This window comes from Pimephales promelas, chromosome 12, assembly GCF_988280905.1.
Source record: "Pimephales promelas chromosome 12, fPimPro1.hap1.1, whole genome shotgun sequence".
Taxonomy (NCBI): Eukaryota; Metazoa; Chordata; class Actinopteri; order Cypriniformes; family Leuciscidae; genus Pimephales; species Pimephales promelas.
Window position 1 is genome coordinate 18066824 of NC_142780.1, and position 27453 is coordinate 18094276.

The following is a 27453-nucleotide window of genomic DNA, read 5'->3' on the forward strand; positions in this document are numbered from 1 at the left end:
TTGTAAATTCTGAGAAATTAGTAAAACAGCAAACGCAAATACTGCCATTCATACCTATTTTTATTGATAGTTGTCATCTAGTACCAATATTAAGAAACAGAGTAGACATATTTACAAAAGTTCACTTTGTACAGTAACTGTCAACATGACAGCATATCATATTTCATATTAGTTTATAAATTCTCTTTTCAGTGCAACCAGGATGTAGAAGAACACCAAGGATTTTCTTCATTTAGAAACCATTATTTTTGGTTGGGCTGAATTCGATGATTGTGGTTTGTGAAACAGCTCTCCGTAGGGACCAGGTGAACTACCGCTATGTGCTTTCTATCCCCACAAAAGTTCAGTCTTGGGGGGACAACAGCTTAAGAAGAAGACACGGTGGTGTTCTAAGGATGTCTACAGTATATATGCAACAAACAATACTCAAATGGTTTATGTAAGACTAACATAAGTCCTGTGTCAGTCCTACGTCAGTCCTACAGCTACAACACTGCCATCAGCTTCCTAATCTTTAAAACCATTATTCACAGTTCAAAAAGAAACACTTTAGAATGACAGAACCATAACTTGAAATTAAAACATTTGTATATCTGGTAAATGTGCCACTTATAGTTTTGCATGTGAAACCGTGTCATGAGGTGTGAGTTGTGTTAAAGCCAGTTCAAATATCAGATTTAATTCATAGTCAGCCCTAAATTCCAATCAGTTCCATCTCTGATGATATGCTCTCAGCCTCAGCAACTTTTGACTCTTCTGACATTACTTCCTCTCGTACTACTTGTGCATCATTATTTTGCTTTTCCTCAGTTCCTTCCACTAACCTATGTCCTACATCTGCTGCCTCTATTCCACCCTCTCTCAAACTGCTGGTGCTGACTTCTATTATAACAATGCCTTCTCCTCCTTCTAATTGGAAGATTCCCTCCATCTGCCCTGAGTTTGCCCCAACAGCACTTTTAAAACTGCCCCTTGCCCCAGAACCGTTGCCATCATCTTCTATCAGTGCAATCATTTGAACACTGTCCCCTGGACTTGTGCTTCCATCAATTTTTGTTTCGTCACCAAGCTCAAACACCACATCCTGCCCTTCCAGAGGCACCAAAGCTTGACCCGGGTGGCAAGAAAGGCTGAGATCCTCACCTGGGCATCCTATGTAGCCTGAGCCTGGTTGAATGTTCTCCTCACTCGGAGACTCGGTTTGGAAATGAAGCACAAATGACTTCTCTACTTCAACATTTCCCTCAGTATTTGCAGTTCCATGCCCCTCACTCTGTCCAGCCCACTCTTGGAGTAAGTTAAGGGAGACCATTTCGGTCTTCTCTTTTCCTGCATCACCCTCGCATTCTCCCTCTGTTTGAAACCGGAGAACATATGACTTCTCTCTTCCCCCACTATTCCCTCCCTCTTCTCCCTGGCCCTCACCTTCGATCTGTAAGACATAAGACTGCCCTGCGTCATTCCCTCCCTCCATCTCCACCTTCACCTCCATCCCATCCCCCTGATCTCCATTCTCTGTTTCTTTCTTTAGGCACAGAACGAAACGCTCCCTTGGAATTTCTTCGACAGCTTTTTCCTCGACTGGAAGAATCTCGGGATCACCGTTCAACACAGAAGAACTGTTTGCTAGTGTAGAGTTTTGCGTCACCGACATAATGCTAACTGCAGGGACAGAAGGGTTTTCAGGTACTTGGCTATTGCTGACAGGCGACACAGCCAGTGGATTGTTAGAATTAAGCTGCGGGAACTCTGTCTTTAAAGAAGCAGCAGAAGTGGTACTGGATATCGTAGTAGATGTGGGAGTAGCAGCTGAAAACATAAATGGTTGCTTGACTAGTGTGGTCTGAACAGTAGGAGGGGATTTTGGAGTAGCAGCTTTAGGCTTCCGTCCACGCCTATTTCCACCTTTCCTGCTACGACCGAGGCTTCCTAAAATGGGACGAGTCATCGTCGATGTGCTTTGAGGCTGGGGAGTGATGAGGGGAGCATTATTATTGGTCAAAATAAATCTCTGCTGTGTCTGAACTGGTTGAAATTGCTGAATTTGAGTTTGGGGTGGCGCCAAAACTTGGGGTATTGCCTGAATGGTCTGCAGCAAGGGGAGGGTCTGTTCTGAAGAGGCGGGAAGAGTGTTTGTACCGGATGCAGTGGGGACCAGGATCAGACTAGGTTGGTTACCATTGTTAGACTGGCACTGAAGTAGCAGAAAATTCTGCGTCTGTGGAGGTGGTGGGGGAGGAGGGGGTGGTGGAGGGAGGACTTGCTGTGTTGGAGTGGGATTGGAGAGTGGGATTAGTTGGAGCCCTGAAGTTGTCTGGATCATAAAATAATTCTGTGATGTGTTAGGAGGTATGTCAAGATTTGGGGGTGAAAGAATCAACGTGGAATTGCCATCACTAGGAAACAATGAGGTAAGTCCTCCAGGTACATTCAAGTTTAAATTTAGCGTTGCTGTCTCTGAAGGCCCGATACCTTTAGCCACCTTTCCTGCTTCCTTTGTACACGCTATTGCACCCCCAGAACTGTGAGTTCTCAAATGCCTTTGCAGGTAGGAGAGCATGACAAACTCTTTTCCGCAGTGTTGGCACTTGAAGTCCTTGCGCGAGGAGTGTGTGCGTAGGTGCAGCTGCAGATTAGATGAGTGGGTGAAGCTCTTGTGGCACTGGGGGCACTGAAAGGGCCTTTCTCCAGAGTGTGTCCGTTCGTGTTGTTTGAGGTTGGAGGTCTGAGAGAAAGCCTTACCGCATACAGAGCAAGCATGTGGACGTAGGCCAGAATGGAGCTGACTATGGCGACGGAGACAGCTGGTGTTCTTGAAAGACTTTCCACATTCCTGACATACATATGGCCTCTCACCGGTGTGCTGGCGAAGATGGTACTGGTAGTGTGAGCTCCATTTAAAGGTCAGTGGACAGTAGGGGCACTGAAAAGCCCGCACACCTGTGTGGACCTATATGGGATAAGAATAATTTTCAAGATGTTTTAATATTTATCTTGGTTTTTAGCTGATTTTGAAAACATAAACTAAATTCAAGAAATACTTCCCCCAGATATTTTAATTATGTGAATATCTACTGGTTAATTGCCATGCACTTAAAAGTAAAGGTGCTATATGTATTTTTTTAACAGCCTATATCAGTGATGTTTCATTCAGATTGCAACCAATTTTTCATGATAAAGTTACATTTGTGGTGTTATCTAGCATAAGGCATTTCACCAACTATTCGTGTATGTTTCACAATCAGCAATGTCAACATAGGTGAATGTATAATTTGATAACAAAAACGGAAGTAGGAAGTAGCATTACTGTACTGAACATGTCTGGAAATGTGTATTATAATTAATATGATCGTAGTGGGATGAGTGACGTTAGACAGTAAATCTAGTACATAAAATTTACATCCTAAATCACCTACTTTGTTATTCTGGAACAGTCTTGTGTATTCATTCCATGTCTCATATATGTTGTATTTTACCTTGCTATTTCGTTATAGTTTTCCATTATTTCATCATATCTGAAGACTTGTAATTTATCACAATAAAAACAGCAGGTCTCCATAATTCAAACGCTCTGCCAATGTTGATCCGCGTTTTTGTCCTAAGTCGATTCGATTCACGTTTGGCCTAATAAATTTTTGTTTTGTTTTTTTATATTTATGTGGAGTTTGTGTTGGAGTGTGTGTTGTGCGGGAGGCAGGTCATTTCACACACATGCAATAAAAAAAGGATTCATTTTAGAAGAAAAGTTACATATAGCACCTTTAAGTGGAACTTTTAAACTTAAAAACACACGAAAGCAACATAAAAGCATATGTGTATGACTCGTTGATGTTAATAGTAAGCTTTCCTTTTAGTGAGCTGCTCACTGCTGCAACTAAATCAACTTGTGAATTGGATCAGCCCATGAATTATCTATTCAGACCTTTAAAAAAAACCCAGATCAAACGTTTGTAATTCCAAAGATATAACTGGTTGACGCCAAGGAGAACTAGTGCGTACGTCAAGAATGTGGACGTTTTTGTATGTTTGTTTGAGTTTAGCTATTCACGTGTATTTCTGATATTAATTTCTTATTTAATTTTATTTCTATTACAAAATTGTGACTATAAAAGACCTGAGCAGTATAGTACAAGTAAAGACAACTTTTAGGATACTTTCATGGTGCCTTTGAAACTTGGCAGATCCATTCCCTTTTTATGACATATATTATGATAAATAATTAATTAATTATAAATGCACAGGGAAAAAATTAAAAGTACATCAAAACATTCACATTTGTCCTTAAAAATATTTAAAATGTAATTAATGTAGCAAATACATCACAGAATTGATTTAATAATGCAAAGTATACTTTTTTGCATTGCTCTTGCACAGAAACAAATCAAAACATCAAGTTGAAAAGCAGTTGTGTTTACCCTTTGGTGTATGGAGAGCAGTGAGGACCTTTTGAAGCTCTTGCCACACTCTGTGCATCGATACGGTCTCTCCCCAGTGTGATCTCTCATATGGTACCTAAGTCCTGATGAACCTTTAAATGACTTCCCACATTCAGAGCAGCGATATGGCCTCTCTATAGGGAATATAAACAGAAATACCATCGTGAGATAAGGATCACGTTGTGTGAGACTATGTTCAAATAGGGGGTTTTAATAGAAAGATGCAAGGTCTTCATATATCAAAAGCTTGAGAACAAATAGCATAAATTTATAATAAATATAAAAAATAAAAACCTCAGTCAGAGAAGCCAGATTTTGAATATAAACCAAACAAATGGTTTAACATCCACGGCAGCAACCCTTACCGTTATTTGTGGCAGATGTCTTGCTACTTCCACCTCTCCTGCTTCCCTTCCCTGATGCTTTGGCAGATGGCTTCACAGCTCGTCTCTCTCCCTCCTCTGTGACAGCAATTAGACTGACATGGATCTCTCTCTCTCCATCTTCACCATCTCTTTTTAAGGAGGGCAGGGGCATTGAGAGAGAGGGACAGACGATCTCTACTTCCGCCTCCGCCTCAGCAAGCAACCTCTGCTCGGGAGTGTGGGAGTGCTGGTGGTTGAGCAGAGAGGAGAGCAGAGGAAAGGAGCGGTCACATGCCGAGCAGTTGAACTGAGAACGCGTCTCAGACAGAGCGAGAGGATGGGCCTTAAAAAAAAAAAAACAGATAATGAGAAATGAAGGTTGTTTCCGAAAAAGCTCTTCTTTGACAAGAATTGTTTTGGTCTTACCTGAGCCATGTGTCTGGTCAGTCCACTGCTGGTCTTGAAACTCTTCCCACAGTAGGCACATTCTGTAGTAGTTTGAGCAGTTGAGACACTGGCCTCAGTGGACATCTGATTCACAGACGCGGTGAAGGTCTGAAGTAGATCATACTGTGCCTGCCCTGACTCATTTCTAACCGCATCCAAACCAAGTAACTCTGCCCCCTGACCGCTATCTGCAACTGCGGTGGTTTCAACAACCTCTTCAAAGTCTGCCAACAATGGCGTAGCCCCCACCAGTGACACCCCACCTCCCTCCGTGCTATTTTCTGTAACAACCTCTCCACCGCCTGCTGGACCAAGGCCATCTAGGTGTAGAGTCTGGTGTGCCTCGAGGTGACTCTGTGTTGAAAATGTCTCATTACAGCTACCACAGCTAAACAGCAAAACACTGGCACCCGTGTCAGTCTTGCCCATGTGGATATGCTCTGTGCCCGTGACAGCAGAGGAAGTGGGTGTGAGCGTCAGCTGTGGCAGAATGTTCTGATTGGCTGTGCCTGAGGTAGCAGGCGAGGACGTACACTGAGACAGGAACACCTGTCCGACTCCTCCCTCCTGTCCACCCACGAGGCCCACCATTTCAGAAATGCTCATCCCAACGGTGTTCAAATCCTCCGTCAGCACCACCTCCATCTCTCGAGTTGCTAGCTCTGAACCGGCCCCTCCGGCCTTCCCAGCACTCTTCGCCTTTCCTTCTTCGTGAGAGATGCGATGCAAAGCCAAGTTGGACGAATGTGTGAAGCTGCGACCACAATCCCTACAGATATATGGACGCTCTCCCGTGTGTATGCGCATGTGCTGTCGCAGATTAGTGGACTGACTGAAGGCCTTAGTGCAGACATCACAGACGTAGGGCTTGAAGCCCAGGTGGACATTCTTATGGCGACGCAGGCTGCTGGAGTTCTTGAAGGCTTTGGAGCAGCTGTCACACGGGTACGGACATTCACCAGTGTGCTGGCGGAGGTGATACTGGTAGTGTGAGCTCCATTTGAAGGTTAAAGGGCAGTAGGAGCACTGGAAAGTGCGAAGACCTGTATGCACACTGCGGTGAATCTGGATATAAAAACCATTGTGGTAAGAATGAAATCAAGTTGCTACAATTGTTATATTTGAAGAAAGTCACCTTTAAGACCAAATACATTTATCAATTCTCAGAAAGAGTGGTTAAAACTACAGTAATGCGTAGTTCAGACTGCATGATTTTCAAAGTAGTTGGGTCGCTGTCCTTTTCACACTGGATGACTATCTTGGCCAACATTCAGTCACTGCTGTGTTCACACTGCACGATGGATCGGCAACAGAAGGTTTCACACTGCATGACGCTGCGCACAAGACTTTTTTCTTTTTCGACCCAGTTGTGTTGTGGTACAGCTTAGATGAAACGTCAAACAAAGAGGGGTGCTCCTGCCAAATTTCTACTAATATTTCTTCCATTTCTTTGGTCCAAATAGACCGAGAAGAAGCCTTTTTCTGAAACAATGCCATGCATGTTGATATGTGATCTATAACTCCTCCCCAAACTCCCCGCTGCTCTGTATCTTGCTCTCTCATTGGCTGGCGGTAATCGATTATGTAGTTTTCAGTCAGAACACTTTTCACACAGCAGGATATTCACCGACAGGACCAGATATTTAGCATGCCAAATATCTCACGGGCGTCAGCGACACGTTGGTGATTTGCTCATTCACACTTTGTGATTGTCACTCGCGTGAACGAGCGCCGATTTGCCTGTGATTTCGGGCGATTTCTCAAAACCTGTCGGCGAGCCGAATTCGTGGCTAAAATCATGCAGTCTGAACTCGGCATAAGGAAGTACATAATAATCTCCAGCTATCAGAGGGCTAGGAATGCTACATAAAACATTCCTGAAATCAATTATTTTTATATTAAAATAAAAATAAAACCAAATGTTTGGAATCAGACATACTTTCTTTGGAGAGATATTAATACTTTATTTGCCAAAGACACATTTTATTGGTCAAAAGTGACAGCAAGACTTTTACATTGTTACAGAAAATTCTATTTCAAATAAAAGCTGTTTATTTATTTTTTTACTTTCTATTCATAATCAGAACCCTGAAAAAAATGATCAGTTTGATTTATCTGGACCATAAAGACATATATGGTGACACTGCTTGAGATTGGAATGGCTCACCTGTAGAAGAGAAGAGCGTTTGAATGCTTTACCACAGTCATCACACTTATAGGGCTTCTCTCCAGAATGAGACCTTAAATAACAAACAAACCAACTTTATGAAGTAAAAATTGTGGTGAATCGAAATAATAAAACAAAATAAAGTAGTCAGCACAGAATCACATCGGGCTTTGTGACCTAGCATGTCAACCCATATCTAGAATCATTTGACCTCTCACCTCTGGTGGTATAGTAGGGCAGATGAACCCTTGAAGGCCTTAGGGCAAAGGTTACAGCGATATGGCCTTTCGTTGTTATGGCTTCTCTGATGATGTGCCAGTCTGGATGACCACTTAAAACTCTTCCCACAGTCCAAACACTGGAATGGATGCTCTGGGTTTGGAGCCACTGTTGCAAGGGGGGGTGATGATGATGTCACCATGTCACCTGTAAGCCCGACGGTTACTGACTCTTTGCCCTCTTCTTCTCCCCTTTCACCATCCTCTTCTCCATCCTCTGTGGAGGGGAGGAGGGAAGGAAAGGGAGAGAGGGAGGAGGATGTTTGAGAAGGTAAGAGTTCGGTTTGGACCACCAGAGTCGCAACAGAGTTGGCCATCAGAAAAGGTTGGGCTGTAGTGAAGGGATCTCAGTTTTGCAGTTTTGCTCTAATTATGGCAGCCATGGCTTCTGTTTGATGGAGTTTGGGCCAGTTTTCTCAGATTTCTGCCAGGGAATCTTTTCTGAAGATGAAAATCTTCTGTCGTCTTCTCCTTAGTTGATAGAGCTATACATTTGAATACATAAATAGAATTAAGATGCATTATATGTATACAAGAAAAAATGCAACTATACTTATAATCATGAGTGCAATATTAAAAATATGTTCCTCGTATGATTTGTTTAAGGTATTTTGGCTCTCGGTGGAAGCAAGTCAAATTAGGCAGATGTCAACATCAGCTTGAATAGCATTTCCTCAAAAACTATGAATACAAGTGCAAGGTAAAAGTAAATATGACCCAGAATACACTTAAAATGAGAATAAACATAGTTTGTGCTATGCAGAATGTGTTTTGAAATTTGAATTATGGTCTGCCATTGTCAATGAAAATCAAGAGACATTTAGAAACACTCATCAGAACACGTCAAAGCAAATCATTAAAACAGTTTGTAGTAATATTAATATGAAAAATGTAAAATTCTATATTTAGTTTTACTTTACTGAAGCAAAAACAGATGGGAAAAAAGCTCTGATTTTAACGCAATTTGAGCCTAGGAAAAAATGTTTAAAATCGGTCATGATACAAAATGAATAGGATACATTTTAGATTACGCCCTATTTCTAAAGACACTAATCAAGTAAATGTGTGACACACTGATCATATGCTTTGTACAGAAGGTCAAATGTTCTTCCATTGAGTACTAGATGATCCTTGGATCATTCTCAAATCATGCAACAAAACTGTGAAGTGTCGTTAAATTAAAAAACTAAGACTAACAAAATACAAAGATATTCTAAAAATCTATGAAACTATTATGCTAGTCATTTAATGTGTAATGGAAATAAATAAATTAGATTGTCCCAGGTATTAGAAAGCCTTTAGACAAGACTGCATGTTATTTCAACAAAAATTATTTTCCAGGAGTAATTGATCATCAGTGTATCTCATCATCAGTAAACAGAGCATCAGAGAATTGACCCACCTTCTCCTTTAAAGTTCCTCCTCCTCCTCCTCCTGTTTCACTCCCCCTCCCTCACCCGCTATCTATCTGTGTGTTGCTGCCTTCTTGTCCCAGGGAAAAGGGGGAAAAAACTAAACAAAAAAATGAAGATAAAAGGATTCAATTGGCCAAAGCGCACTCACCCCTTAGTTTCTATAAAAAATCAATAGTGGATCGTTTTATCGGCTGTTTGTTGAATTATTTGTGATATCTCGATCCGGCCTTATCGAATCCATTTCAGTCTTGTCTTCGTTCCTCAAGCGTCGCACTATTTATCGGAATGGGTGCATTATTCAATGCATGTGTTATTCCTCTGGTCCGTTTCTATGAAATGGTCGTTTTTGATTTAATGATATAAGGCCGAAGTCCGCAGTGTTAGTCCACACAACCTTAACAATAATCTAGAGCACAAACTAACCAGCAGTCGCCCGTCTGTGACCGCCTCTCAGTAAAGTCTTCGCCTATTGGTTCGCCCTCGTCCCCTGTTGGTTTGTCTCATTGGTCAAAAACATCCTGTGACGAACTTTTAATTAAGATGTCCGTAAAGCTTCCGCAGTTGTGTTTATAAATAACAGGAAATAAACCTATTAGGTTATTCTACAAACCTCGCATCCTAATCAAGTCTCAATTCTTGATTATAAACAAAGGAATTTCATGTTATGCACTGGTTTGCCTCTGCGCAAGGATTTGTGGGAAATGTAGTTCAGCACACACGTCATCGCTTGCTCAGTATGTTCAATAAAACCTAACCTAACAGATGACTTGGCCTTAAATTATGCTTTTCTTTTTTTATGTATTACATAATTTGACGTATGCATACCCAGGATGCTTATTTTCTGTTAGGTACTATTGTTTGTTTGTTTGTACACCTTGCCTTACTTCCCTGTGTTGTTTTTTTTTTTTGTAGCCAGTTCTGCAAAAAAAAAAAAAACCTAACCTAACAGTAAGAAAATGCGCATGCCAACTAAAAAGTAGTGATTAGTTATTATGATTTTAAGGTATCTTCCTCTGTTTAATTTTAGCATTCATAATTATAGCCTTCTCTTTAATACAATGGAAAAAAAAAAAAAAACACATTTAAAAAATGTAGGCTACATGTAAATTCCTTTATTGTCTCTCTCACAAGGCACACAATTGAACACAGTCAGCCAGTTTTTGCATATTTAGTGCACATACATGTAGCAACTTTGAGTCTATGATGTAGACACAGAAACCGACCTAAACAGAGATGATTGGCGGTGAGTAGTAAAAAAGTACAAAACATGACAGAAGTCTTGCTTCTGAATAGCAAAAAATAATTTAAACATAATTAACATTTTATATTAATAATAACGTTATAATAACAATAAATAGTAAATACTGTATCAAAATCCTAAAAATTGAGAAGGAAAGGGCAAAAAATTATGTTAATATTGCAACACATTGATAGAGCACTGGACTTGTACGTACAAACAATATTATACGTAAACACATATTGTATATACCAGTTTACATTCGGGAACATGTATGTACAGCTTTACAGTACCAAAGTATCACAATACATAGTATTTTAAGGCTTAGGTTGTCCTTTTCTCATGTTGCTTGAAATAAGTTTTATCAAAACATGCTGTGCAAAAATTGACAACAACATAAAATAAAGACTAGCAAATTTCCGGTTAGTGCTAGACCTCTCTCCTTCAGCACTGATACGTTACACTCCCAAAATATTGCTACATTTAGTGGCAGAGAATTGTAACCTAGGTAACAGTGAAGAGGAAATTAAATTGTATAAAAATACAATCAGTTTAATAAAAGATAAAAAATTAAGCTGTTGTGTGTGTGTGTGTGTGTGTGTGTGTGTGCGTTAGATAAAATAAGAAAGAGTACACTTCTTGACTTGCAAATGAAAGAATGTTGACAATGTTGATGTGTATCAAGAAATCAAATAAATAATATCATTAAATAAATAACTAGTCAATAAATAAATAAATACATAAATTACGAAATTACGAATAGTTCTGAAAAATGAATTGTATAAAAAAGAAAAGGCAAAGGAAGGTTTACGGTTAAATGGAGCATCAGAAGCAGGACGTCGACTGGAGTTCAGGTCGGACTCCTTCAATATCAGGCTTCAGACTGCGACAGGGATGGACTGGGATGAAAAAATAAATGGGCCTATGACATACAAGGCCCATAACAACCCACCACAGATAATCACCCACTACAATATTGCACAAAGCATTGGGGGATGTTTAAATCTTTCTCACATTATTCAACGTTTGTCCAATATGTTGTCAAATTATTACTCAATTTACCCCTATCTTGGGACTGGACCTCATTTTTTGAGAGGTCATACTTCTATGGCACTACATTTCAGCTGATTGAAAGCATTCTGAACTAAAATTAGGCCAAATCAATAATTGTCTTCCTGGTTCCATATGCAATATTCGTATTGTACATGACTGGGAATGCAGAATTGTGTTAGGCACAGATTCACTCTCAAGCTTATGCTTGGTTTGATAGTGAACAGTAATGGAGGTTTGAATGAGACTGAACAACAGTACGTTATAAATGGGTAGGAGAGAATAAGTTGAAATATTCAGCTTCAGTCCACTCATTATTTTCCCACAAGTCGACTCAGCCCACTGGGAAAAGTCCTGTTGCTCCCTATGGCCAGTCCATCCCTGGACTGTAATAATGATCGAGTCCTGGCCTTGTTTGCTGTATTGTAAAGAAACGTTGAGGTTCCTCATGCTGGTAATCTAGATTTAAGGGTAAGGAACACTCGTGAGGCCCAGTCACAGAAGAGCCGGAACTGCTGCAGGAGTTCCTGAGAGGACTGAACCACCTCCCAGTGAAAGGCGGGATTGGGTGGAAGTGAGGGAGAGGGAACAGGGATCCGGGGAGCCTCTGCTCTGGCCATCTAAAATATATAATAAATAAAAAGTCACAAACATGAATCTACTGATGATATTTCCATGTAACTATATATATATATATATATACTGCTCAAAAAAATAAACAAGAAAAAAATAAAAAGTAAGTAAAAACAAGAAAAAAGTATTTAATAAGATTATTTCATTCATTCAGATCTATGATGTGTTATTTTAGTGTTCCCTTTATTTTTTTGAGCAGTGTATATATATATACATAGTCTCACCAAGGCTGCACTTATTTGGTCAAAAATATAGTGAAAACAGCAATATTATGTTGTTTTTTTTTACACATTTACAAATAAAATGACAGTTTTCTATTTTATTATATTTTAAAATAATATAAATTATTTTAATGAGTTTTCAGCATCATTACTAATAGTGATCCTTCTGAAATCATTCTATGCTGATTTGCTGCTCCTGAAACATGTCTAATTATTATCAATGTTGAAAACAGTTATGCTCTTTAACATTTTTGTGGAAACCATGGAAAACTTTTTTTTTCAGGTTTTCTACGATCAATAGAATTTCCAATTTGAAACAATGTAATGTAATTTTGTCCCTTTTGATTCATTTAATTGCTTCCTTGTTGAATAACAGTATACATTTCTTATTCTTTTAATCTTACTGACCGCAAACCTTTGATTGACTATTATACTTTATATTTTTACTACATTTTGTAGGTTTTATACACAAAAAATAAGCCAGTCTTGTAACAGTTGTCTCGTTTGCTGAGGGATGGGAGTCTGAGCACGTACCTGACGTTGTAAGGAGTTTATGAGGCTCTTAATGTGGGAGATCATGTCAGTCAACTTTGGTACTGAGCTGTGGTGCTGCTTGCGTGTTATTCTATTCAGCCACTCAAAATGGTGCTCGAAGGACTTCAAGTCCGCATGGAGCTGAGAAAGAGTAGGCTTGAACTGCAAGAGAGAAAACGAGAAAACATTAGTAAAAGAATTCAGAACAAAACAACATGATAATATTGAAATACATTGTAAAAGCAGACAGATAAAGGGCCATCCACAGGGCAGTGCAACTGGTGCGACCCATGCATTAGGGAGTCCCAGGCCCCGCAATTATGAATTGACCAATTGGGACCCCCTTGCTTGGGATGGCTCTGTGCTGTTAAAGAGGTAAATAATGAAAATAAAGAGCAGCACGAAGGCCTATTTGTATTTGTCCTCATACACACCTCCAGAGTGGTGAGGTCACTGACTCTGCTGCTGACCGCTGGAAGAGACTTGAACCTGTGGTGATCAATCTCTGCACCGAACACCGGGTCTTTCTGAAAACAAAGGAAAAAAGACAGAACGGGCATCAATAAAAAGTAAAAAACGGCATATTCTGAATGGAAACGTCATGGCACTTTCCTCTAGTCACACCTAAGTTCTAGATCCCCAACTTTGACCTCAACAATCAAAACAAAAGAGTAACAGCAGAGCCAGAAAAGAAACGACTGGCATCCACTAGCAGAACCACCGCAGAATTACAGGGAACGGCAGTCACCCAGAGTTCCCCGAGCTTTAACTTCTGAACCTAGACAATTCAAGTTCGTGACCTGAAGCCACAGGATGTTTTCTAGAGGAAGAATAACAACATAAGCAATGACTAAGGAGTTTAAAGTGGAATAGACAACACTGGGCAGCAGGGAAACTCCAGGGTCAGGACTAAAAAAAGGTGCCATGACGTATGGGCCGGTTCGTGGCTCGCTGCACTGTCGTCACGTGGCACTAGAGGGAGACAGAAACAAACTCAGGTGTTTGCAAGATATCATTAGGGGCAACGAGTGACCCTAACTTGCTCTCGTCCGTGTTTAGACAATGCGTTACAATATCTGCGGTTCCTAATGTGGCCGCCACGTGAACGAAGCAGGGACTGTTTACAAGTCATCCGAAGGGTTGTTTGTGAGCGCTAATGAGTGCTGATAAAATGGCAGGTGTAATGCTCCCTTTGTGTCTTTCAAGAAGAAAACAACATCGCAGACCAATCAGAGGTCAACGTGACGAAAATAATAGCGTGCTCAAGCCAGCTTTCTGTTTGGAATGATGTGTTTTTTCCTTGGTTTGTTGTTGTTTTTGTGCTCCCTCAGCTCTGCATCCCTCTTTTTTCTCTGGCTCGTAGTATCAGCCAAATGATGACACATCCATCCTTTAGCTCACTGTCCATCATAGTGGGACTATCATCACACACATCCAGAGTGCTCTCTGATCTCTTCATCTCATCGGTCGCATGTCCCCTTCTCTCCGTTTGGATCGTGACCTCACTCGACTGATTCTTGTGCCCTCCCTCCTCCCGCCTTCCTGAATGCAAATACGGGAATGTGATAAATCGGAGTGATTTTTATCAGGACACTTTGCTGTGGAGACCGAAAGCCAAACAAGCAGCCCCACACCTACACAGACCACAAGTATTTACAACATGCACACTCTCACCGGCACGCACACACGGTCATACAAACATCGCATGTATACACACTCTCACCACCTCACACAAGTAACAGTAACACATTCTGTACATACACGCACACACAGCGTTTTATAGCTTTCTTGTGGGGACTTTCCGTCGACTCCCATTCTATTTTTCTTTCCTAGCCTTGACCCCTGTAAAGTGGAACTCCATGCAAGAAGAAAAGAAACCAAAATAAATGCTTCATGTCATTGAAAAACTAACAAAATGTTTTTCAAAGTGTGTCGGGCCCTTTTGTCACCAGTGGGGTCTTTGATAGAGTAACATCTGGTGCACATATACAAGGCGGCAGACGCAAAACTCCCTTATATACAAGACGCACACACACTCACAACCAACCATTATTGTGTCTAATTGAAGCAAAGAGCTGGGAGAGGTGGCACGGGATTTTAAATACATAAGTGATGGATTCAGATCAGGTGGTTCTCTGTGCTGAAAGGAAAATCCGTCCTGTTCGAGATGAGTAATCATTTGAGTTGCACATAATATCAATGAAAACTGGAATCAAAGACCACGCAGGGTCAAAAGAACAGCAGAAATACTTCTTAAAGCGGTAGGAATGAAAATGAAAGTTGTCAACATTTACTCTCTCGCGTCGTTCCACAAAGACTTTCTTTCTTCAGTGTAACAAGATATTTTAAAGAATGTTTAAAACATTCCAATTTTATTTTAGTCTCATTTATATACTATCATAGTTTTATTAACATTTTGAATTAGATTTTATTTTTATAGTAATTTTGTTCAGTTCTCTCTTTTTTGTGTGTTCCACAGAATAAAGTCATCCTGGCAAGACAGAATTGTCTTTTATACCTTGCAATACGAACCCCAATGATCTGGAATCGTATTCCAACAAATAATCAAGCCTCATCCTATGCCATTAAGCAGTACTACATCTGTTAACATTTTCATTTACAGTGGAACTACATAGAAGGCAGCACTGTACTTTTCACCTTTCTGTGCCACGTGCTTCAACCCGTGCTGGTAAACAGGACTTCCAAGTAACCATGGGAACAAGGATCTGTTTATGTTTCCGAGGAAGGAAAGTGAGGCCTTGGAGAGGTGAGGGGGGCAATGTGGGTTCAAGACCCTCAAAGTACAGATCTCCATCATATAGCAACCACAAAAACCCAATGCATTTCGCTCTCAGATGGTCTGAGCGCTGGACACAAGCACAAGGCTCATTCTGAGCCATGCAGATCGTGTATAACCCCCATCCCGTAGGTTAAACCCATCTCATTAGGTTGACATTACAATCTTTGATGCTGTCTGGGATGTCAGCCCTGCTGCTGGGCCTGAATCCAGGGATCTGATTTTTTTTTTTTTTTTTTGTCAGATAGAGGCAACAGTAATGAGCCTTATCTGCTCCCACATGGACTCAAAGCTACCGCAATCTGCTATCTCAGCTCTAATATGAGCCAGCTGAATAAAAAGCCGATTGACGGGTGTGTGCGCATGTTTGTGTGTGAGCGAAAGCGCCAGAGATAAGCCAATTCCTGTCCACAAATCGTTTGCAAGGAGCATTATTATAGCCCAGCTGTTCAGAGGCTCGAGATCAAGATCTGATCATCATCAGCATCTCTGAGTACAGTGTGAGCTTCCTCTCCTGGTGTCACAGTACATCAACTCACCAGTAGGTCCTGAGTCAGCTTCAGAAGGTGTCTGGTCTGATTGGTCAGCTTGTCAAAGTCAGTTTGGATCCTCCGGGGGTGGGCAGGGAAGGCAGATGCTAACAGTTGCAGTTGAGCCAACAGCAGCGAGAGGAGCAGCGATGAGGAGGAGTCACCCAGCACTGAGGAGGAGAGCAAATCATTGATGCACAGCTATAAACAATACTCCAATGTTCGTCCAAGGAGCGCGTGTCACTCTTATAATGGGACCGTGTTTCCACACGTCCAAAAAGCATATCAATACTCTCAGTACCCAGAGGACACTTCTGTCATCTTTTTGGGAGAATCGCACATGTTGCATCACACTAGAAGAAAAAGCGGTCCGCTGAAGCTGCAGTGCGCCCTGAGCGAGTAACACTTGATCCATTATTATGTCGACATGATAAATGCTTCTCTAATGAACTAACCGCGAGCGCCTCGAGCCATTATCCTGTCAAACTAACTTTACACATTAACACTACTAACATCCCGAACAGGTTTCCATTAAAAAGTCCCGTATTTATAAATCAAATTAAAGGCTTGTCAGTTTAATAAATCGGTAGCCTATATACGGATGCTTAATAGTTAGCCTACATAGTTTTATCTTAGGCGGCATAAATAAGTTAAACAGTAAGGGGGTTTGATAACAAAAGGCGATTAGATGAGTTAAAGCAACAAGTGTCAATCGCAACAGTGGAAATAGCAAATTAGTGACGGTGATAAAAAAGGGGGAAAGTAGTAACAGAGGGATGTAGCTATAAACAATTTGACACTTACATTTCATATTTGTCCAGGTCCTTGTTTTAAAAAAGCAGATATGTTGCAAATAAATACGCAGACAAATAAACAAACAAATGTATCAAAAGAATAAATAAATGAAGCTCCAGATGTTGTCACGTGCTCCAAAGTTCGTCTCTCTCTCTCTCTCAGTATCCGCGCGAACGGCTCGCGACAGTAGCAAGGCTACAGAGGAAGAGCGTGAGGTGAAGAAGAAAATGAATGAATGACAGAAGTGTAGGATTAACAAGAACAAGAAAACAGCACCAAAACCTGACTGTGTCCAGTTCCAATAGTTGTTTAGTTTTAACAAACGCGAGTGAGGATGGAAAGAGACACGGTCAGAGAGGTGTATGGAGGGAGAGACAGAGAGAGAGAAGGATGCGAGGGTAAGTCTAATTTTTCGCGAAGTGAAATGTTTAGGCTTGTTTAAAACTTCCTTTATAAAGACGGGGGTATGACACATCCTGAGTCACCACTTCATTCATAAAAACACTCTCTCTCACACACACACACACACACACACACACACTCGCCTTCTCTTCAGAGCACGCGCTTCCCGCCCATCGGCACTGTCTGTCTCCTTTTGCGAATTTTTGAAGAAAAAAAAAAGAAGAAGAAGTTTCTGTTGTTTTTATTTTTTTTCCTTTGGCAATATCGTATTCTCTAGGTCTGCCTATATATCTATCCTGCTATCTCTCTTCCTCTGCACCATCCCGCTATGCGATCTATGGCAATCAAATCGTCCATCTCTTTATCTTTTCATCTGCAGATCTCTTCCCCTCTCTCCCTTTATCACTACAAAAGTTTAAAAAGCCCATTGTTTCATTTTGTATCAGTCGATCTGAGTTTGATAACTCTCCCGTTCTGTCTTTCTCTCAGCGCCGTTATATTAGGGATAAATAAATAGGCTGCATTATTTGCATAATGTAATGTAAAGGGGGACGCTGCATTGCGCATATTTACCATGCACCTATTCAAACTTCGCTCCTGAAACAGCAGTCTGTTATTTCCACCCTTTTCGTTCACTGACGCTCCCTCTTATTTCTCTCCAGGGTAAAGGAAAGAGTGAGAGAAGGAATAAAAGAGAAAGGTGTTGCATAGTAAGGCCTGTAAGTGTTGCATAGTAACAGTTAGGGAATTTGCAGAACATTAGCACTAACCCTTCAAGAGCAAAAAAGAGAGGCAGCAGAGTTAGAGAGAGAGGGAGAGAGAGGGGGAAGGTTAATTTAGCATATACAGAAACCAGTGCATGGCACTGGAAACACAGAGTCACATGCAATAAAGCATAGCACAGTGTTGCAACAGAAGCAGAGAGGAGTTTCCAGACAGAGAGAAAGTATGGCTGAGGGGTTAATGCAACCTTACATACACATGCGGCATTAATAGCTGACCTTTCCATTTTCACGAAAGTGAAGAAAAACTCACTCAGGGGTATAGGAACGACTCGAAATGTGTGAGAGGGGGGACATGTTAAGGTATGGGAATTATTATCTGACAAAAAGTGGGGGAGCACTGGATCTATGGCACAGTGCAGACACTGGGGTTTAAATCCAGCCTGCATCCCGAATCTCATTCTAAGTCCTCCATTTTCTTGTCACTTTTGATGGGTCATAGGTCAAATAAATGACAAATAAGAGTGTCTACAATAAAGAAAATTAAAATCTTTTTAAACACATTTCAAGAATTAAAAATACCGTATATCATTCGTATACCATTTTTCATGAAACTTACATTTAATGACCGTATGTTTAATGAAACGTCACCCCCATTTTTGATGGTTGCAGCATCCTCACTCACTAATGCATATACATAAAGCCCTGTTCACACACAAGCATTCATTTTCCCACTTTCTCATATACTCTCACACGCACACAGGGTGTGTGGAGGTAATGTGGTTGCAGGGTCACATTTTGGTTTTGTTGGGTCAGCTGTAAAGAAAAAAGGGAGGAGAGAGGAAGAGATGGAAGGAAGGGAAATGGATGAGTGTGCAGGAGCGATGGAGGGATGGAGGGAGATATTGACACACTCGCTCTTTTAATTTCCCACATCAAAGGGCTGTTTGAAGACACAGCTGGGAAAAGAATAAAAGAAAGAGTGAAGTTAGTCACTCACCGACTCTCTCTGCCTGCATGCCCTGATGGGGGTCTCTTGGGTGGTTGTTGGTGAGTCTGTTTAAGTCCCTAATCCAAAGGGCGTGTGTGTCTGATTATGTGTGTGGGTGTGTTAGCGGGTTACCAATCAGTGGTGATTGCTTTGCTGTATGCGTGTGTGTGAGTGTGTGGTCCTGACGTTCAGCTGTCACATCACCGATCACTGAACGCACTAGAGAAAAGACCGGTAGTCTGAGCTGTCCGGTCACAAACCTCACAGACATTACACCAACTCCCACACATTCACACACACTCCTCGATCACGGGGGAAGTGAGACACAGGTGGGGAGCAATAAGAGTCCAGACATCCTGGTACCTCATTACTGTAATATCCCCTGTTATGAGACACACACACACACACACACACATTCATTATGTCCATGTTCACACGCTGCCAGATCTCCCCTCCTGAAATACACATACACTGCAGCACGCAATAATACACACACTGTTTCATTGGCCAACAGGCTCACAACTCAGAAATGGTTTTTGTTGTCTTTTTTAATAGCTTCCTTTGATGTGTAAGCACCCTAGGCAAGAGGGCAGAAGCTTAATTGGAACAATTAAGGCACTAATGAATTTCAACAGGTGGGTAAAATGCTGAGTTTAAGAACTACTGTTGAAAAGCTGTTTTTTTCCCTCAGGTTTAGGCAGTAGGCTTAGTGAGACCGATGGTTAAAACAGTTGAACTCAAGAATGAAACTTAAAAGTTCTAGAAAGAGTATATTCTTTTTCGTTTCATTTGACAGATAATGCTTAGCTATTGCTTGAACAGTGCAAATATTTCGTTTTACATACAATGAAAGTGAAATTGGTGAAAAGTGTAGAGGCTAGAATAAAGAAGACAAGAAACTTATATTTCATATATATAATGAAACTAAATAATGCAATAAACCTTAAAGGTCACATATGCCCCTTTTCATGAGAAGTAATTTAAATCTATGGTGTCCCCAAAATGTGTCTGTGAAATTCCTCTTTTTGGTCGTGGGTAAAAATACTTGGTTTTTGTATGTGTCCCTTTAAATGCAAATGAGCTGCTTCGCCCCGCCTTTTAGTTTGTTTCTCTCTAGTTTTCTGTTCCCTTTGTTCTAGTTTCCCGCTAGTTGTCGGACACTCTTTCAATCATCACACCTGTCCATTTTTTAGACATCATCACTGTATGTTTAAGTGCTGCTCTTTATCTTTATCTTTGAATTACCTTGGTTTGTTTTATTTAACAAACACTTTTTGTTATTTATACTATTTTTGCATCTTTATCATCATCCTCTGGATTAAGTGTGACAGAATACTGGACCTACAAAGAAGTGAAGATGTAGATTGACTAATTAATGTAGCTCCCATGGGGAGCTTGCTCAAGGCCAACAGGGCCTTTTTATCTCCTAACGAGGAAGAGACCTGGAGGAGTATGTGGAGGAATTCATCGGCATCTGCCACCTCACCTATTGCATCAAGATCACGCTCATGGAAAGGTTTTAGATCGGACTCGACAAAGAGATCCGGTTGGTGATGCCATGAGGGAACTCCTGGACACTGTCCAATGGATCTTCTTTTGGTGTAGGCAAAGGGGATTGAAGATTCCGCGGCCAGCACACAGATCAAGCCTGAGGCAATGCCGGCTTAGGAGTCAGAGCCAGCAGCCACATCCGTCCCGAAGGAAAAGCCAGAGTGTGTGACCAGGTCACAAGGTGTGTGAGACGGCCATGACATATGTGACAGTGGGCGTTTTAGTGGACCTGGAGGGAATGGCCAATAGACTGGGAGACGGAGGTAGTGCTTACCACCCTATCCGCCCACATACTTTCTCTGCCGCTGGTCCCTTCCTGCACTAATTTATGTTAGCATGGATCATTAGGTTAGTATGTATCATTATTGCCACTGGTCCTGTCAACCCGTAATTAATTTTCGCCACCAGCACCGTCCATCACAGTGTGTTCTTTGTCACCACTATCATTGTCCAGCACCTGGTTGTCTTCGTTACCACCAGGTATATCCATCACAGAGCTTGCTTCCACACCCAGTCTTCCTCTCCGGCACACTCCACCGAAGCCAGCCATTCCCTCGTCTCCACCACCTCTGGCTCCCTTTAGCCTCCACCATCAGCCCTGCCATGTAGCCCTGATCCACCTTGGGTCTTCTAGTCCAGAGCCCCACCTCGTCCCTCAGAACCAGGAGTTTTACCTCTGCCTGTTGACCAAGTGACCTTATGCGCAGCTGCACTACTTCCTGAACTTAAGCCAGCTCCTTGTTTCCTGTCTGCCATTATTGGCCGAACTTGATTAATTCAGGTGTGTCTGATTATTGTTGCCATGACTACTGAGGTCAGGCACACCTGGATTAATCAATTTTGCCCAATAATGGCAGACAGGAAACAAGGAGCTGGCTTAAGTTCAGGAAGTAGTGCAGCTGTGCATAAAGCCAATTGCCTGTCCCCTGGCTCCTGGGCTCCACATGGGACCATCGTCCCTTCGGTCTCATTGTGCTCCCTCATCCCACAGGCTCCACCTTGGTCAGTCGTCGCCCCACTATCACCACTTCCTGGCTGTCTGCTGCACTCCATCCATCCACCCCTATGGTTCTGTCAAGCTTTCTCAGCTTTCTCATTTCTCAGGCTCCACCGGCGTCGCCTCAGTCCTCCGGCCCGATGGCTCCACTTCAGCCACTCGTCGCCAGAACTCCGACTTGGTCTCCCAGTCCTTCTGGGTCACTGCGTTTCTCGGCCCTACAGACTCCACCTGGGCTTCTACATCTCCAGGCATCATTGGGCTCAAATGACTACCTTGTTTCCTACATCCATCACTGTCACAGTGGGTCGACTTCCTCATGGCCGTCTCCTGGGTCACTCTGGGATCTCGTCGGCCGCCCGTTCTTCCCTGTATCATTCCACTATCCTCACCTCCATAGTTCCTCCCCTCATCTCCTCCATGGCTTCTGCTGCTGTCTGCTCTGCCCTGGTTCTTCCCATCTACCCTCTATGGGTTTCCAGCACCTCCCCGGTCCCTCGTTCTCCTCCTGAACCTCAACCCGTCTTTCCTCAAGCCATCCATCTCGCTGCAAGGCCACAAGATGGATGTTTTTTGTCATGGTGCTAGTAAAACTAAAGTCATGGATTTAGTTCCCAGGGAATGCATACAATGAACTGGAAAAATATTAGTACATTGTATTGTAAGTTGCTTTGGAAAAATGCACCAGCCTAATTCATAAATGTAAGTAAAATATATTTTTTAAATGTAACTCTTATCAATATTTCAAGTCTGTACTTAATTGGTAACATTTGATAACATTTTGCACTGCATTCATAATCATAATCACACTTTCATTTCCCACACCAAAACCTCAAAGCAGTTCACCATCATTTGGCTTTAGTCTACTTTGTTTTCTACTGCCAAACTGCATGCGCAATTACAACCATATATTTGTGGAACCATTTAGTTTTCTTGAATGGAAAACTCCTTTATGAATGCAAAATGTTTTAGTTTAACAATGTGCTTGTTGGGGCTAAATAATTCTATAAGTTTATTAGTCAGTGTTACGGAATAAGCTTATACCAGTCTACATAAGCAATAACATGATTTGATAAAAGTGAGGATGTTTAAATATACTTAGCACCAAAATAAAGCAAACTTTGCTTAATATTCTGTTCTCCAGTGTTTTAGGCCATATTATGATTATTCCATGCCGGACTGCATATCACCGCCTCAGTCATGAACACACACACACACACACAGACACACACACACACACACACACACACACACACACACACACATTGGGTTGTCATGTTTTATGGGGACATTCCTCATAATGATTTTTATAATGTACAAACTGTATAAGTTATCCCCTAGCCCTAAATATACCCATCACAGAAAACATTCAGCATTTTCACTTATATGATTTATAAGTGATTTATGTGATATATATATATATATATATCCCACAGGGACAAGATATTTCAAATATTCCCATCTTTGTGGGGAGATTTTTCCACAACATAAGATATACCTGAACCACTAAATACCTGCAAAAGCATGATCTGATATAATTGAATAATTTCTCTTCCATCTCATCAAACCCCCAAGGGAATTTCACAATGACAGAGGTGTTGAGAAACAAAAAGAGGGAAATAAGTGAGAGTGTCTGCAGGAAGATCAATGTTTGTGCGTGTGTGGGAGGATGTATAAATACAGTGAAAAAGACAGATAATTCTTATGACAGGATGTTGTTCATGTCCTTTGACCCTTGCTGACTGCTCCCATTCGTTGTTTGGCAGAGAAGAAAGAGGTGTGTCCAGACCAACAATCTGGCAAGCCCCCTTCACCTTTCCCAAACCGTGTGCCCCTCTACAGACGTCAGAGAGCAACTGAGTGTGTTAATGGCTCTATGGGAAAAGCAAAAGGGGGGAGAGAGAGAAAGAATGACACACTGCAGGAAGATAATCATTGGGCAATAAAATGACGTCTCAGAATCTGTCTCACAATGCTGCGAACACAAGCATGTATGAACACACGTGCACAGGAAACCACACAAAACTACTGGATTACACCTCTGCCAAATTGTATTCAGTCACATGGGAGAGAACAATAAATCTGTACAATCCAATAAGTATATATTTAAAATATTGATTTTATGATTAATCTTCATTTGAATTTTTAAAATCCCAAGATCTTTAACTCTATGCCTTTGTACCCCTGAATCCTTGCTGAATCTACAAGCACACTGTAAAAGAAGTCATTTTTAACAGTCTAAATTAAATATAAGATAACAAAGGATGTGTGCGAGAAAGTAATGGCAAGAAAACACTTCTCTCTATTGAGTTGCACTTGTAGGCTCATACATGACCATTGTAGTTTAATTCACATTTAAATACTCTTTATGTCTCATTATCATTTTTTTTTTGTTATTTAAAACATACATCAAAAAACAATGTAGTCTGATTCACAATCAAATGACTCTTATGAATTGGTTCTTGTTTGTAAATCAAAACAAATAGCTCAGCCAGTGTCTATATCATATATAAATAAATAAACTTAAATAATAAATTAAGTTAAATAAACAAATACTTTTTTTAAACTAACATTCTCGCAATGTTCCAAGTTACAAGGTTCCTGTAAAATTCACAGCAATACGTGTGAATTTATAAGCAAAATTGGCATTGTAACAAAAACATTCACATAAATCAAAATCAAATCAAATCTGCAAACATGTATCAATACCCAGCCTTATAATTCACCACGTTTCCACCACACAAAGGACAGTTCGTGCTAACTTAGCAAGTGTCTTACGCACGCACGGAAACACACACACACACACACACACACGTACACACAGAGTTGGATTACAACTCACTTTGAATGTATCTCTTAAAATCTGACGTATTGAAGTGTCATGATATTTTATTTCCTTAACACACACATACAAACACTGGCTCAATCTTGTTACGAAAATCCTCCTAAACGGTAATAAGCTGTAAATCACGCATGGCAGTAGCTTACTTCCGGTCCTTAGAGCTTGGCAGGAGTGTGCTGAAATTACGCACACAAAAACACACACTGATGCAAGCTGCTTGCTGGAAGACATTAAGATTTGACATTAAGAATGAGTGTGCATTGTGGTTAGGTCAGTGGGTGAAATTAAATATATATTTTCAATATAAAAATTAGGAAAAGAGGAAATAAAAGTGAATTTTTTATTAATTTTTGTTCATTTACTACATTCTATATTTTTAACATGCACAGGAATAAAGACTTTTGAATGAGCAAAAGGTCAGATAGAGACCAAGGGAGAGAAAGAAAGTAGGAGAACAAAATGAAGATGGAGAACAACCCACGCAAAAAGTACGATTTTACAGTCTTTCCATACTCTGCACCCTCTCTCCCCCCTCTACTTGCGTCTCATTTGTCCATCTCATGAGCATGTTAACATTTTGCAGACTTCAGTTCAGTCTGTTAAAGCACGCGCATACAAACACAGGAATGCTGACCGTCCCGCTCTTAGTCTGCTTAAACATTCTTTCCTCACCTGTCATTGTATGTGTCTTGTCTGTATCTCAGACCATCAATTTCCCAGTCTGTCTCAAAAATCATTTTGCTCAGAATTTATTTTCTTGTTTTCCAGTTTAAAAAAAATCTAAAAATCCTTATTAATTAAGAAGCAAAATTTTGCACTTGCATTTCAGACACTATATCTTGATTACAATTTGTTACACATGACGTATATTCTTTAAAAACGAGTCATTTTTACAAACCTAAAACCACCTTTTTAAATAAAAAAAAAATATTTATAAAGGACTATACATATAACACAGATATGTCCTTTTTGATCTCCATCTCTTCTAGGATGTCTCCATCTTTCACCGCCTCACCATCTCTCTTCATCTTGGCGGAAGAGTAGGTGTTGGAGGAGAGGGCTAAACATAAACCGGGGGCTGCTAAACAATAACAAAAACAAGCGGATGGAAACAGGAGTGAAATATGTAAACAGGTCTGGTCACTAGTATGGTATGTGTTTCTCTCTCTTTTTGATAAAATGAATCAAGGACAGCTGTAAAAGAACTAAAGACTGATGAGACAAAAGGAAAGACAACAAGCGTGAGTGGGGCTATTTTTAGCACATTCTTTGTAGCTAAAAAAAGACACCCGGGAGACATTGGGCATTCTCAGTGTCTTCGTCAGTCTCGTCTGATAGCTTACAAGAGAGCAGCGTCACAAGCGGCCAAAGGCCAAACTCATCACCCTCCCCTTTACTGGAGACCTTCTGTTACACATGAACTGACCTCCCCTTACTGGACCCCCTTTTGCATCGCTCCTGCGTCACAGAGGGCTAACCGGAGGGCTGTGTGTTTTCTAAGGAAGGAATCTCACGGCTCAAAAACAGAGGAAAGGAAAAGTAAAGATAAAGAAAGGGACGTGGAGCAGGATAAGATATGATGGACGGCTGATGTCGGCTGATAGAGAGACGGTGGGAAGGCGAGAAAGAGGGTGAGAATGTATCAGAGACTTGAGGAGACAAAAGATCTTGGAATGCTCCAACGTCATCGGATTGTCACACTGACTGGGCTTTCATCGTGACCCCAGTGATATGAAAGAGGGAAACCTTTGGAGGGCATTCTCATGCTCTTGGTCGTGTGACTAATGCCAACCAACATCCGTACTGCTTGCATAAATGTGCCATTTAGTCCCACACTGAATCGGAATAGGCTCAAAGTACAAAGACCACTAATCTCCACTTTCCAATAACTTGGGACACAACATTTCCATTGTGCTGTTAAGCAATGATCCTCCTTATGTCTTCCTGTCTAAGAGATTTCCAGGAGACTTACATTCATTCTTACTGTGTGAAGTAGCCTATAATTACTTAAAGGACAACTATGGCGCAAAATTAACCTTTGGTCTAATAACACATTGGTACCTAGTCAACCGTTCTGTGAGATTTTTTTTTCATGATAATCGAATGTAAAGAGTTTTATCTCTAAAAACTGTTTAGCGTATAACGCTAGTAATGGGGGCATTTAATAAGTAAAAAGAAATCACTAGTTTATACCACAAACAAGGCTCAAAATAGCCCCACACTAACACAGTAACATAATGAGGGTCCCTACATGAAATCAAAGCATTGAGAACTGTGTAAGTATACAGACCGTTTAATAAGAAGATATTTTATTATTAGACAGTCCACTTCGCGTATACAGGCAAGAGCCATCTTTGGAAACCAGTCTCGACAAGTCAAACCACGAACGCCGTTCATACAGTTCAGAAGTTCGCTGAACTTCATGCAGTTCAGCTCACTTAGCATGGCGTTCATGGTTTGACTTGTAATTTTGAGCCTTGGTTGATTACCTGATTTGTAATCACAACATTTTTTCTTTTGTCAAATCAACTTAGATAATTTATGTAGTTCAGATAACATAATATTTTGAGTTTCTGGTGATTAAATTAATCTCCTTCATTGTATTAACTCAGTTACTTTTTTTAAGTTAAACCAACAATATTTTTTACAGTGTATATACTTGCGTTATGCGGCGCAAACCAGTAAAACACTTTACATTTGATTATCATGAAAACAAATCTCAGAGAATAGTTGACTAGGTACCAATGTGTTATTAGACCAAAGGTTCGTTTTGTGCCGGAGTTGTCCTTTAATTTAACACAAACTACAGCAAATAAAAAAACAAAAAAACATATATTCTTCTATACATATCTTCATAGTTCTTAGTAAGCAGTTTAGGGTGGGACAATCTCCCCTGGAGTCATCATTGTGCCCCTCAGGGGGCCACTGTGCCACAACACCCTGCTTGACAGCTACCTTGTTTGCCAGTCTTTTCATTGGCATGGTTATAGAGTCTTTGGTAGACCAGGCTGTCAGCAACTCATTGTTTAGTAACTCATGTTTT

At 40.9% G+C, this 27453-nt stretch overlaps 2 protein-coding genes and 1 long non-coding RNA gene across 4 annotated transcripts; 1 reads left to right on the forward strand and 2 right to left on the reverse strand.

The window, feature by feature from the left end:
• Nucleotides 1-42: 42 nt before the first annotated feature.
• znf628 (zinc finger protein 628) lies at nucleotides 43-9569 on the reverse strand. 2 transcript variants are annotated; one of them, XM_039679615.2, is made up of 7 exons: nucleotides 9257-9569; nucleotides 7634-8178; nucleotides 7416-7488; nucleotides 5228-6313; nucleotides 4802-5144; nucleotides 4416-4570; nucleotides 43-2950 (listed from the first exon to the last, which is right to left on the reverse strand). In XM_039679615.2, exons 2-7 carry the CDS (start codon nucleotides 8008-8010, stop codon nucleotides 695-697), a joined length of 4290 nt encoding a protein of 1429 aa, XP_039535549.2. In that variant the 5' UTR covers nucleotides 8011-8178; nucleotides 9257-9569; the 3' UTR covers nucleotides 43-694. The 2 variants fall into 2 exon arrangements, with proteins under 2 accessions (XP_039535549.2, XP_039535548.2); XM_039679614.2 differs by having other exon boundaries at nucleotides 9096-9569.
• Nucleotides 9570-10715: 1146 nt separating this feature from the next.
• Nucleotides 10716-17317, reverse strand: il11a (interleukin 11a). The gene is made up of 5 exons (XM_039679456.2): nucleotides 16915-17317; nucleotides 16120-16280; nucleotides 13218-13310; nucleotides 12784-12945; nucleotides 10716-12015 (listed from the first exon to the last, which is right to left on the reverse strand). Exons 1-5 carry the CDS (start codon nucleotides 16919-16921, stop codon nucleotides 11842-11844), a joined length of 597 nt encoding a protein of 198 aa, XP_039535390.2. The 5' UTR covers nucleotides 16922-17317; the 3' UTR covers nucleotides 10716-11841.
• Nucleotides 17318-17379: 62 nt separating this feature from the next.
• On the forward strand, nucleotides 17380-27034 carry LOC148976995 (uncharacterized). The gene is made up of 3 exons (XR_016145715.1): nucleotides 17380-19655; nucleotides 24800-24898; nucleotides 25400-27034. It is a non-coding gene; the product is annotated as an uncharacterized LOC148976995 (long non-coding RNA).
• The last annotated feature ends 419 nt before the right edge of the window (nucleotides 27035-27453 follow it).

Coding starts and splice junctions, on each gene's coding strand:
- znf628 (XM_039679615.2), bottom strand. CDS start 8,010: ATGGCCAACTCTGTTGCGACTCTGGTGGTCCAAACCGAACTCTTACCT. Junction 5,145..5,227: donor TGACCAGACACATGGCTCAG/GTAAGACCAAAA, acceptor TTTTTTTTTAAG/GCCCATCCTCTCGCTCTGTC. Junction 4,571..4,801: donor GACATCTGCCACAAATAACG/GTAAGGGTTGCT, acceptor TATTCCCTATAG/AGAGGCCATATCGCTGCTCT.
- il11a (XM_039679456.2), bottom strand. Junction 13,311..16,119: donor AGCTGACTCAGGACCTACTG/GTGAGTTGATGT, acceptor CTTTGTTTTCAG/AAAGACCCGGTGTTCGGTGC. Junction 12,016..12,783: donor TAAACTCCTTACAACGTCAG/GTACGTGCTCAG, acceptor TATATATTTTAG/ATGGCCAGAGCAGAGGCTCC.